Genomic DNA, 13,963 nt, shown 5'->3' with positions numbered 1-13,963 from the left:
AGCCATACATTGTGGGGCCACAAAGGGACATGGGTGGGAATGGGCAGAACAAAAGGGCTGGTTTTGGGCCTGGTTTATGGTTCCCCCATATGTGTTCTGCACATTTTGCACCTGTGTCAGTCTTCCACGTGTTTGCCTTTGTGCATTAGTAGTGTAAGTTTTGCTGATGCCTTTGTATATGACCCTGCAATCCCTCTATATACCTGCAGCAGATGGTGAGGGTGCAGTTAGCAGCAGGGCCAGCAGAGGTCGCTGCAGCTCACAGTCCATGTGATAACGTTGCGGAGGCGCAGACGCTGCAGACGGGGCTGAGAACCTTGTACTGATAGTAATAATAGATCTCAATCTTCTCCAAGGAAACCGATCCCCATTCTACAAGATGACTACTTAGCCCCGAGAAGAGGATGAGGTAGATGGCGGCTGCAGTTAGCGGCGGCGCCGGCAGGGGTCGCCCGAGCTCCCGCCATTGTCAGGCTGCTGAAGGGTTAAAGCTGCTGCTGGTGGAACATTAGCGATTGTTGGGGAGGAGGAGAGAGATGTGAGAGCACAATACACACTGAGGAGAGGGCAGCAACATGGAGGCTTGTGCCTGATGCGGCTGCGGCTTTGTGTTCACCCCTCCCGGGTGCAGGCTGTGGTTTCATGCTCTTGTGCGCTTCTCTCCCGCCGGGATCCTGCCAGGAACAGCACGGGCTACCGGAGAGGACATGACCGGCTCGGCGGCGGCGCTACTCCTCTGTCTGCTGCTGGGCTGCAACGTGCGGAGAGCGGCCACCAAGAGCCTGCACCAGCAGAATGCGGCGGCGGCGGCGGCAGCTCAAGGTCGGTGACTACCACCCCCATCCTCATCCTCAGTACGACCCCCATCCTGCTCCTGACTACGACCCCCATCATCCTCATCCTCAGTACAACCCCCATCATCCTTCTCACTACGACCCCAATCCTCCTGACTACGACCCCCATCCTCCTCCTAACCACTACACCGGCATGGCAGGGGTTATATGCCCTCCATAGACAACCAGCAGCAGAGCTGCCCCTGATACATGTGTATGGTGTCACCTGTGTCTTTAACCCCTTCCTGGTCTCTTTCAGTCCCTCTTTGTTTAACCCTTCCCTTGCTGAGCAGTCACAACATCATCATCATCCTTGGGATTGACCCTTACCGTGCCAGGCTGCTGGGCTGTACCCTTGACGTCTGTCTCTTTAACCTTTACTATGCTGGATATTGGGGAGGGAGGGGGGTCTTGAAATAACAAATGTGTCTGCTTGATACAATGTGCGCCTTATATAATATCCACCTATATGTTTATCTATCTTATGTCTATCAGTATCTCTAGTTATCCTCCTGTCCTATCTATCTATCTATCTATCTATCTAGGTATGTATCCTATTTGTATCCATCTATCAATATATCTGTTTATCAGTATATCTGTGTCCTCCTATCATCTATCTATCTATCTATCTATCTATCTATCTATCTCCTATCTATCTCATTTGTTTTGCATTGACCCAATCACCAGAATATCAGGGCTCTCTTCTCCCCTTGTGTTTAACCCTTTCTCTGACCGTATCCGCAGGGTCTTACAATCTAGCAGGTCTGATCCTCTGTTATCCTTCTTGTAAATATTGTGTAACTCTCCCATCTTCCTTTTGGATTATTCCCATTCGGAGGCGGAGAGGGGCTTTCTCTCCTAGATGCCGTTTCCTTCCATTGTTCTAATGTCATTTGGTCAGGAAACTTTGGCGCTTTTCATTCTGTTTGTGCTGCTGGGACAGATGGAAATCTGAGCCCACTGCGCTGCTTTTCTCCCACTTATAAGTCGTAAAATGAAAACAGTTTTTCGAAATGCCCCCCCTCTGATCCCTCACCCTCGGACCCCCGCCGCCTCGGCTTCTCTATCAACAAAGGGGAGGGGGGCTACAACTTGATTTCAGAGCGGTGGCGAAGGGGCTGTCATGTTGTGTTTCAGATTATGGGGTTGTTTTGGTGTATATATGTATACGTGTGCTTCTATATACTGTGTGTGTGTGTGTGTGTGTATATATATATATATATATATATATATGTGTGTGTGTCCAGGCTTCTGTATTCTGGTTATTACATATACTCTGTATTTGGATAATTTATGGTCCTATACGGGCAGTTGTATAGGGTAGATCTTGTCGCCTCTGCCTATATATCTGCTCTATAGAAATTACTTGTATTCCCCTGTAAATAACAATTCTGCAGCATCTTTTCCTGTAACTCTGTGTTCCTCTGTTGTTCCTCTGAATAATTTGACAGCTGGTTCTTACCAGTTGGGGGTGCGTCCAGCATAGTCTACACTTCGTCCAATCAGAACTCCCCTTCCCATACCGTGCAGGGACACACCCCTTTAAGAAGGGCAATTATCAATATCAGTTGTCGATATAGTCCTATATTTCCAGGAGCAATAACAGAGGAACGGAACATAGACTTCTATGAAAAGGGGCTCCAAAAATGTTTATAATTTCCAAAAATTTGCTAAAAATTCAGAAGAAAAATCCCAAAACTTGTTCCTAACCCCAGACAGCCCTCTAAACCTAATGGGACTGCTCACATTCAGACGGCTGCTTTTGCATCTTGCCCCCTTTTCAGATTAGGATAATGCAGATATTGTTTCCTAAAAAATACAGGGTAGTCCTGGCAAATTCGGAAGAGTTGGCAACTATGGTAGAGATGACAGGTCCTCTTTAAAGGGAGTGTGTTATCCAAACCAGCCTATCGCCCCAGCCCCGCAGATAGATAGGTTAGGGTCACCTGAATCATACAGTGTTGTCCCCTTGCGAATCGCTGCCTCCATTGCTGAGTTATTGCCATTTTCTTAGTATGCAAATGACCTATGTGGAGCATCGAGGACGCCGCCATTGCCAAGAGCTCATTTGTATATGGACAAAAACAGCGATAGCTTTGTAACAGGGGCTGCGATTCACAAGGAGAAAACACCACAGGATTCAGGTGACACTAACCTATCTATCTGCAGGGCTGGGGTGATATGCTGGGATCTGGTGACACTAACCTATCTATCTGCAGGACTGGGGTGATATGCTGGGTCTGGTGACAGTAACCTATCTATCTGCAGGGCTGGGGTGATATGCTGGGTCTGGTGACACTAACCTATCTATCTGCAGGACTGGGGTGATATGCTGGGTCTGGTGACAGTAACCTATCTATCTGCAGGGCTGGGGTGATATGCTGGGTCTGGTGACACTAACCTATCTATCTGTAGGGCTGGGGTGATATGCTGGTTCTGGTGACACTAACCTATCTATCTGCAGGGCTGGTTCTGTTGACACACTCCTTTTAAAGAGGGCCTTGGTCTGGTGACACTCCCTTTAAGATGCTGGCACCACCTTACTCTTTCATGCCACTTATCACAAACACTGATGTAAAGGATATAGTTGCTCTTTGCAACCAACTTTTTCTTTTGCACCACCTCTGTACATCTCCCCGCCCCATCTCTAGTGTGTCTTGTGATTCCCTAAGGTGGCCATGAAGCTTTTTTTTTCCTCACCTCTCGCCCCATTTCCTCTCTTGCCGCCATGCGTTGTCCTTCCTGTAACCCTTAGCCCCGATCGCTTAATTTTCTCAGACTTGCCCCCTTTATTTTTTCCATTTAAGCTCTCCATGAATCTGGCCTAGCTCCAGCCCTCTCCTGAGTATTGTCATGATTTTATGATCTCATTATATAGAATCTTCTAGAACCTTACAGATCCATTAGAATTTTAAAGCTGCATTACCGCCGCCCCCCCATACATTGAGATATAGATGTACTGACTGCCGGTTATCGTATCCGTCAGGGCCTGATTGAAGCCGCGAGATTCATGTCGGGTTATGAGAGGTTAATTCCGTTACCTCAGACAGGAGAGGGGCTTTTAGGATGATGTAGAGGGCGAGGATCTATAGAGTGCAGATGGGATACGCATTTGGCGGCGGTCGTCAGTTCCTGCTCGTGGCCTTGTCTGCCTCGCTGTGATTGTCTCTTTGGCTGGATTTTTTACGTATGGATTTTAAGTTTTCCCCTATGTTCATTGATTACATTTTTTTTTTTTTTTTTTTAAATATTTCATTTCGTTTTTTTTAAAAATCCTAAAATGAAAAATAATGTAGTTTTGTGTGTATGTGAATAGAATCTATTGAATGGCCACTTTATTAGAGACCCTGCCCCTTCCCAGTAGAGCACATGACCCCTGAACGCAACGTAAAATCCAGTTACAAGTTTTCAATAGATGGGTTTCGGTGTGAATTCACATTAGATGAGAAAATCCGGCGATCTGAGTCACGTAAAATGAGGCCTGGTCATTGATGTTAGGCCGGGTTCACATGGGGTTTGTTGGTCCAGAACCTGAGGCGGAGGCCGCCTCAGGTTCCAGACCAAAAAACGGATAGCGGTGACCGAATGCCGGTGCACTGCATCGGCAACCAGTCACGAACTCCGCTCCGGGTTAGGCCCAATGAATGGGCCTAGTCCAGAGGAGGGAGTGTCTTCAGGACGAATCACGAGGCGAATCGGCCTGAAGAATGAGCGTGTCCCGGAAAAAAGACCCGACCGGCTCCCATTGATTTCAATGGAAGTCATCTTTTTGGTCAGGCTTTTGAGGCGAATTCGGCCTCAAAATCCTGACCAAAAAACTCTGTGAACTCAGCCTAAGACTAAGCGGGCCAAGGAGGTCCAATGTGTAACTAGATGGGTGACTCTAATAAGATCGCCATTCAGTGTACATCACCAATGTATCACCATATTTCCATGTAGTCATTACTGAGCTGGGGGTGATGTAGTCCTATGACCAAGATATGACCAAGAATCGTCAACTGATCATGTGCCCCTTCTATGTATTACGAAGGGAATGTCCATCTAGGACACCACCTTCCCAATACAAAGGTTTTTCACCCAAGTTGGTGACCAACCTCCTAGGACATGCTCGTATGAATAAGACCTATTTGTCAAGGCTATAACCAGAATCCATAGGGTCCCAGATTAAGACGAGAGGTGCCAGCACTTCCGTTCCTTTGTTGTAACCTTCAATGGAGGTCTCAACACCTGGACCCCGACCGATCACAACTTCTCATGATGTACCCAGCTCCTGACCTTCTGCATCCATCTGGGAGACAAGTTCTATAGCTGTTGGTCTTGTCCTAAAATGGCGCATTTCTGGTCTAGAATTTTTGCTTGGGCTACACATAGACTCTGAACATACAACCAAAGAGCGTTGTCTCACCCTACTTTTGACAATAGTAGTTGTCCTTCTAAGTCAATGAGCAGAGACGAGGTATGTTGTCACTACAACCTGTTGGTGGAGTTGGAGGTGTCCAGTCTTTGATGATCTTGAAGACGTTCTGCTCGGAGAGCTGTATACTGATCCGATCTACTTGGATAGAGGATTACACTTGTACATGAGAACTTCAGGCTCCAAGGCTATGTTCCTCTTTGTGCTGTACATGATGGGTGTGATTATAGCACTGAGATGAATGGCTGCCGTCATCTGCCAACAAAAGGCGAGCAAATTTCTATGGTTGGTTCTTGGATAAAGTGCTCAGTGGTCGGATTCACGTTGACTGGCCCAGTAAATCTGAGCTCTCCGAATCAATGTGGACGGTAATTATACATGGAGACAATACCCATCAATTTAACATGAGACTTTTCTGCCAATATCTGGTGAATAGTGCGGAGAATTGGCCTGGATTCAGTGTTTCGGCCATCTCTGAATTCTTATATAAACTAACGCAGATAAGTTAATCCGCACCAACTGTCTTCTCGTAAGATTTTTAAAAGGTCCATGTGGTCGGTGAATGGAAACCTTCTGTATCCTTGACCTGAGGATATAAACATATTCAGGGTTTGACAGAAGATGGTTCTAGGCTGGTCATAGATTAGGCGTTTTGGGCACCATTTTTGGAAAGATTTTGTCATTCATGGTTGGTGTTTTGGACATCAGAACCAAAAAAAAAATGACTGACTTGGCCATGGCCTTTGATCTGGACTGGGCTCCCATTGATGTGATGCAGATCTGTTATTCCTCAAACTATTTCTTACCTATTTAAAGGGATCCTATTATTAAAACAATTTTTTTTTTTGATTAACACGTAGGAATAGCCTTAAGAAAGGCTATTCTTCTCCTACCTTTAGAGGTCTTCTCTGCGCCACCGTTTGGTAGAAATCCCAGTTTCTGCCAGTAGGCAAATGAGTTCTCTCGCAGCACTGGGGGCAGGCCCCAGTGCTCAAACAACATTGGGGGCGTCCCCAATGCTGCGAGAGAACTCTCCAGCGCCACCTCCTTCTGCTTCAGGAATGGGCTCTTCACGCCTCTTCTTCCAGCACTGACGGTCAAGCTTCTAGGCCTTGGGCAAAGCCGACTGCGCATGCCCACAGGCCACAAGAAAAATGGCCACTTACACAGTAAGTAAGTGACCATTTTCTTGTGGCCTGTGGGCATGCGCAGTCAGCTCTGCCCTAGGCCCGAAGCCTAGAAGTTTGACCGCCCGCGCTGGAAGAAGACGCGTGAAGAGCCCATTCCTGAAGATGGAGGTGGCGCTGGAGAGTTCTCTCGCAGCATTGGGGACGCCCCCAGTGCTGAGAGAGAACTAATTTGCATACCAACGAAAACTGGGATTTATACCGAACGGCGGCGTGGAGAAGACATCTAAAGGTAGGAGAAGAATAGTCTTTCTTAAGGCTATTCCTACGTGTTAGTCACAAAAAATTGTGTTTTAATGATAGGATCCCTTTAACTATTTTTTACTTACGCGACAACAACCAAAAATTCCAAACATGACAGGCCAAGTTTTGGACCGATATCTGCAGCGGCCAGCAATGCTTTCGATGCTTCTTTTAGTACTTGGTGTTCAGGACGTACAGCTGTGAATCGCTCTGTGGTTACTATAGCGAGCGTGCTATAAAACATCCCGCGGTAAGGAATGTTTTTGGATTGCGCTGGTGCCAACAAATGTCTTGCCCTTCTTACGTAGACACTTCTACATTCTTTGCTGAGTGATTCGGGATTGTCCATGCAACTGAGACCTACGTGGCCTTCAAGACACCTAGTATTCTAATGATACAGCCCTGTTCCCGGTGAGATGAGTTTTGGGTAGCCCATGGTGGATACTCTGCAGAAGGTCCTTCCATGTGGATGTGATGTGACGACTCCGTAATGGGATGTTGTGCCAGCGGCTATCTGAGTCGACAAAATCTTCTATAAAATAACGTGAATCATCACTTGTCGCTTGTGTGGAAAATTGTGCTGAGTGTTTTGCAGGAAGAGAACTGAATTACAGTATGGATTTCAAAGAAACGTGGCCAGCGGGCTCTGATTCCAGTACGAGACAGTCATCCACTTACGTATAGGGATTAGCCAAGTTTTAGTTTCCATATGTAAAACTTGCATTATCTTTATCTCATTGCATAATGCCGAGGTCAGGAAGTCACCAGTCATTACAGGAAGCTATTAGGTTCTTGGTGACCTCATCTGAGGTTCCTCACTCTTTGGAGAGCAGCCCCTTAGAAATTTAAATGGGTCATCTAGTTTGGACAACATTTTTTTTTTCTTGGTTAGAAGGATCCTATGATATTAGGACCCCAAGTGATCAGTAGAAAAATGTGATGGCAAGTGTTTAATTTCCCTACAGCACCTCCACAGGAGAAATCGAGCATTACACAATTCGTACTTTGGAGATGGGTATCCTGAAAGGTTTTGTAAAGGAGCGTTCCCATCTGCATCCAGGTCTCTGTCCGTTGCAGGATCCAAAAAACAGATAATGGTCTGTCTATTGATGGACAACAACAGATCCCGAGGGAACCAAATGACTATAATGGGGTCCTTTGAGAGTCTTATTTTTTATTTATTTTTTTTTCCCCAGACCTCACTGAATGAAAAAGTGGGACTCTGCTGTGGAAAGACATGGTGCAGATGTGAACATGGCCTTAACCAGGAATCTTCCATGAATCAAATTTTGGTGGCCTACCTTTAGGACCCCCGGAGCTCCAACTAGAATGAACAGGCTTTCATTGTTGACGTAGGTACAGTGGCTTGATCAGTGCTCTATTCCGTTTTACGTAACCAGGACCGAGCTGCAGTACCAGGTTCTGCCACAATCTGATGTACGACGCCGGGTCTGTTTAGACAATGGACAAACAAACATTGATCCTAATCATGGCTCCTTAGGATATGACTCTTTATAAGTGCCTTTGTGCAAAATGTGCACCTTGTTTTTGTTGCCCATGGAGTAAACTTTTACCCTTTACAAGGTCACTTAAAAATCCTTTTGCGGCCACAATCTGTAAGATGCTTCCTCTTTGGGTTTCGGTTTTCCGGGATGAGGTTCCTTCTACCCAACCTATTGTGTTTGGTGGTGGTAATCCAGTCTGTCAGCCGGAAGGTTGATTTTGTTATTGGTTTTTCGTCAGCAAAATTTATCAAGTCCTCTGTGTTGTTTTTTAACCTTGAGGGTACAAAGCAGTTCGCCAAAGCTGTTCCATGACTTTTTCTCTTAAAGGAGATGTCTAGGACTGTGCTATTGATTGCTGTGGCGTCTTCACTTCTTACCAATAGTAGTATTGGTATAGCTTGGTATTGTAGCTTAGCCCCATTCATTTGGATGGAAATGGAACTTGGAGTTGCAACATGGTCATGTGACCAATGGGTATGATGTCATTGCTTGAGAGAAGGAAGTGGAGCTCCGTATTTATAGACTTGGAAAACCCCTTTAATATTTTTGGGAAGTTTTTACAGAAGTGTATATGGGCCTTATTGTCCATTCATCAGTTTGTTAATGTATCATAGTGGGATAAATGGTTTGTTCCGGAGTAACTAAACATGACCGCTTTTTTCCAAAATCACTACATGGAAGGTTATGCCTGATATTGTAACGTAACTTCAATGGTTTTGCCTATCACCTTGCCCTGTTTTTTTTTTTCTGTTCAGTAATAGACAGAATATGGCGGGACTGAGGAGGAAAGTTGCCCATTCCAGGAATCAGTTAAAGGGGTTTTCCAGCCCTAAATTGATCCAGAGGATAGAACCTCAGTATAAGATAAAGGGAGGGATGGGGGGCAACACTCAGACCTTGCAAAGATCATCTGTAGCAGCAACATCAGGGTGCCGGAGGCTGATGGTGGACGGGCAAGTAATAAGAGGTTGCTGCAACAGTTGATCTATGTGTGGTCCAGGTGTCAGACCCTCACAGATCTATTTGGGGCTAAAAAGCGCCTTTAGGCTAAGGCCCCACTGGAAAGAACCGCTGCGTGATCGCATTGCGGTTCTTTCCGCAGCGCTTTGAAGAGAAAGTTCACAGAGTTTTCCTCTGCAGACTTTCTCTTCCCATTATATCTATGGGAAATCCGCCGGCGTTTCCGTAGATATAATTGACATGCCGCGATTTGCAAAGCCGCAACGGCTTTGCAAATTGCAGCGTGTCCGCGCAGCGTTTTTTTTTCCGCAAAGTGGGCATGGGATTTTCATGAATCCCATCCACTTTGCTTGCACTCTAAAACGCCGCGATTTTTTCCGCAGCGTCTCCGCTGTGGGCAAATCGCGGCGTTTACATCCCGTGGGGCCCCGGCCTTAAACTCTTTGGTCATGTGACTCCTGAAATGTTTAGGAACCAAATAAATGTCTTAAGGTAGGTTCACACTTGCTTCGGCCTCTCCGTCATTTGGATCCGCTGTGGGACCCGAACAATGGAGAGCTTGTCCACTAAAACAGTTACTCGCTGACCCTATAGACTATAATGGGGTCTGTTGGGTTTCAGTATAATGTCCTCCATGCAGTTTATGTGAACCTGTTGTGCTTGTCAGGACTTGTGTGATAGGGATATCCCTTTAAGCCCCCTGGCCTCTGCTGACTCTGTCCTAGTCTACACAGTAAAGCTGAGCTGCCTAAAGTAGGAAATAGAAGCTTATGTTCTCCCCTCTGACCACTGTGAACATAGGAATATTTAGAGGTGGGGGTTGGAGTTTTTTGGGGGGGGGGTGTTTTTGTTTTTTTTTTATGTGGATGCTGGGAAAAAAAATTACCAAGGCAAAAAAACAAAAAATGTTTAGACGAAACAAATTTTTGATAAAATCCTGTGATCTATACAATGAAATTATGGCTTACCCCTGTATATTCACAATCTGTAATTGTTCCACATGCCGTCGTGTCGGACATTCATCTGCTTACCGCAATGTGTTGTCTGCAGGCTTCTCGCGACGTTGAGAAATTGCTTTGGAGCAGCTCGGGGAATTCAGATCAGTGGAGATATTCTGCAATGCCATTCTTCTGTTCACATCTATATTGTTGCGTCGTCGTACTCGTAACCTTTGTGTCTGCAGTAGAAAGCCGGAACGGTGAATGAATGAAAAGCCCATTGACCAGTGAAGCAGGAAACAGGACTTGTGTGACATCTAGTTATGGTATTTAAAGGGGTACACCCTCATGTCAGACAACTTTAAGGCTTCATTCACACGAAATTATTTTAGTCACAAATGTGCCAGGAAAGCAAAAACATGGTGTGACTGATGCCCTGCATCTCCCCTGCAGAGCAAATGCCCAACCTCGTAACCTGTACATGGTCCAGGTCTACCAGCTTCGGAGTCGCTGTTTAACAAATTCCCTGCTTGGAGATCAGCCATGGCTGCAGCTCCTCCTGCTCATTGTTCTGTCTCTAAATGTAAGACAACTGGCTGCAGCAGGAGCCTCCCCCCCCCCACAACATAAGGATCACTAGTACCCCTCTCATTGAGCAGTTCCCCAGGTGAAAATGTAACCGATCTGTAAAAGACAACTTCTATATTCTTCATATGCTGGTGGGAAATGGGCGCTTCAAATGTGAAGAGTCTTACATGAATTTAAGGGCCTGAAGTACTGAGCATGTGCGACCACTAACACTGAACACAATAGGTGGACGTTGCGAGAGGGACTCAAGAGAACACCAGGGGGAGCCATAACAATGATAATGTCTCATCAGGACACACTATGTTTTGATTTGAATGATTCCAATTACAAAATATAATGTTGTAGGTCATCTAAGAGAGAAATATGATCTAATTTATGATGCGATAGACCCTTAGATATATTTTTCATTAACATGGGGTAGGGTGAAAACTTGTCATGGGAATTGTGTTCTTTGCTTATTCTATTTTAAGACGTGTTTCCCCGTTATCAGCTGTCTGACTGATTACGTCTACATGTTGCTTTATGTGATAACCTTCGAACTTGCTTCTATTTTTGGCGGTTTTACCATTTGTTTGTTTTTTTTCCATATTTTCTTAAGAGTTGAGAAAAAAAATATTTTTCCTTATATGACCAATGTGCAGTTCTACAGACCTGGCCGCGCTAGACGACAAATTAGCCATATTATTAGTAACGATGATACGGGCAGCTCCAAGCCGAATAAGTGATGTGCCTGAAGGAAGGGTCCTCAATGAACCAACAAGTGTCACAATGTGGGTGGCTATGTCTGGTCTGGCAGCTTAGTCCAATTCATTAGTAACACAGTGTCGTCCATAGTGTGTGGACAATGACGGGCTGCCACACTTGCTGCAGTGCTATGGACCTCTTCATTCTGCCCATTTCCCTCAGCTTTGGCCCCTTACCAATAAACCTTAATGACCTGTCCTTCATATGGGCCTCCATTCTTGAAGTTCTTGTACATTGGAATGTTCCCATATGAGCTTTCGTATAAGATTAGTGACGTTGCAAGTGGTACAGATCCTTAACATGGTCATGTGTTTGAGGCCTAATGGACATTCCACACCTGAGAGTGGGCTTGGGGAAAAATGGTCCATGGATTAAGGGCTAGTTCACACGGGGGCGGTATGGCGTATTTTGTTCCTGATTGTGATACGGGAAATCGCGTCACTATAGGGCCAAAATGCGGCTGCCACAACTGTTGCGGCTTCCCGCTCCGGAGTAGGCCCAAACGAATGGGCCTAGTCCGGAGGGTGCTGCTGCGAGGCGGAAGCTGGGTCTGAATCAGACTGAAGAAGGGGCAGCTAGCGGTCTACATAGACCTCCATTGTGAGGGGGCGGATTCTGTCGTGGATTCAGCGCCAAAATCCGCCCCCTCTTGCCCCGTGTGAACGAGCCCTTACTGGGCTGAACGCGTCTGTTTTCCTAAACTGACAAGTTGAGTTTGCAAATTCTGACTGATGCTTGAACCATTTTTCCAGTTCCTATGGACGGCTCTTAACAATTGTGCAATTTTATTTTATTTTTTTAATTCAATGTCCAAGATTGTACCTTAGTGCAAAAAAGCAGGAAGAAAGTGCACAAGGATGTAGGTCATTGCAAAGAGTAGGGGCCCCTTAAACCTCACCAACCCTCAAAGCAAAAAAGGCCCTAAGACCATCAAAAACTTAAAGACCCAGTCTTCCTCTCGACCTCCACCTAGGCCCAAGCCAAAGAATCCACCAGAATGTCAACTGGTAGCATCCCCTCGCTATAAAAGCTGAAGAGTCCCGGGAGGAGAACCTTTGACCACACTGCTCCTCCTAGACCTCAGGAGGGTTCAGAAAGACCAGTTACATCCCTCAAAACCAAAATTAAATCGAAATGCGCTGTGGATTATGACCCGAAATATTGGAGAAGACTTTTGTGCCAATATTATTTTTTTTCCTTTCGTGGGTTTTGTTAATCTCATTTGATTTCCTAAGAGTTGGTTATTGGATTTTTTGATTTGCCATATGGGAATTTGGCGCACTCTGCCTAGTAATGGCATTAAGGCCTCCGTAGCATTGGGATAAAGCTAATCATGTTAATGAGTGGAGCCATTATTTGTTAATTATGCGCACCGCCATCAGCATATTTTGCATAGTGTAGATGCCTTTATACTCACCTGCTCCTTCTGAATGGGAGATGCTAAACCATCTGGCTAATGAAACTGTCTGGACAATCCTCGCGCTCCCCAAGCCATTTATGGCGGATTACATCTAATTATATTACATCAATTTATCAAAGTTGCCAGTACAATGCCTGTCATGTCGTCTAAATGCCTCCTTATATCTGCATACGCCTGTGAACCACTTCATGTTTACCATTAGCTCTATGGAGTGTTATCACACGATGAGGATGCAAAATTTTGGCAAGAAAATGCAAAATGGCAATTGCAAAATTGTGGCAAAATTTGCACAATTGTGCAAAACTACAGCAATTGCAATATGTCCATGTGAGTGGGACCTTACATTAAAGTGATCCTATCATTCAAACTCTTAAGAGAGGCTATTTTTCTCCTACCTTTCGTTGTCTTCTCCACGCCACCGTTCGCCTGAAATCCCGGTTTTCGTCAGTATGCAGATGAGTTCTCACGCAGCACTGGGGGCATCCCCAATGCTGCGAGGGAACTCTCTCCAACGCCGCCTCCATCTTTATCTGCAACGACCTTTTCTTCCTGCGCGCGATGGGTCACAATTAAATGCATGCGCAAGTCGGCTCTGCCAGCAGGCAATTTTTATTTTTTTTTTGTAGCCAGTTACGCAAGTACACTCTGTACGCCATGGAACTACAGGAGCATACTGTGCATGCTCGAGTAAGCGGCCACAAAAAAATGGCCGCCCGCATGTGAAGTCGGCTCTGCCCGAGGCCCGCTGGCAGAGCCGACTTGTGCATGTGTTGAATTTTGACCCACCGCCAGAAGAAGAGGCCATTGCTGACGAAGATGGAGGCGGCGCTGGAGAGAGTTCTCTCGCAGCATTGGGGACGCCCCCAGTGCTGCAAGAGAACTCATTTGCATATCAACAAAACGGGATTTCAGGCGAATGGCGGCGCGGAGAAGAATAGCCTTTCTTAAGACTATTCCGACGTGTTAGTCAGAAAAAAAAGACTTTGAATGATAGGATCCCTTTAAATTTATTTTTTTTTATACAATTTCTCTTTGGTGTCTAGAATGTTTTATAATCTGAACCAGGGATTGTATGGTGGGGTTTTATTATTATTATTATTATTATTATTATTATTAATTTTTTTTTTTTGG

General features: G+C 45.6%; 1 protein-coding gene across 1 annotated transcript in view; it reads left to right on the top strand.

Moving 5' to 3' along the window:
- Positions 1-555: 555 nt before the first annotated feature.
- The window catches only part of FAM171A1 (family with sequence similarity 171 member A1), a 63,088-nt gene continuing 49,680 nt past the window's right edge, over positions 556-13,963 (top strand). The window contains exon 1 of the mRNA XM_075271710.1: positions 556-822. Within this exon, the coding sequence (XP_075127811.1) occupies positions 708-822 (115 nt within the window). The 5' untranslated portion in view covers positions 556-707. The remainder of the gene's footprint in view (positions 823-13,963) is intronic.

This window comes from Leptodactylus fuscus, chromosome 4 (genome assembly GCF_031893055.1).
Source record: "Leptodactylus fuscus isolate aLepFus1 chromosome 4, aLepFus1.hap2, whole genome shotgun sequence".
Classification (NCBI taxonomy): domain Eukaryota; kingdom Metazoa; phylum Chordata; class Amphibia; order Anura; family Leptodactylidae; genus Leptodactylus; species Leptodactylus fuscus.
This window is presented reverse-complemented; position numbering and strand designations above follow the sequence as displayed.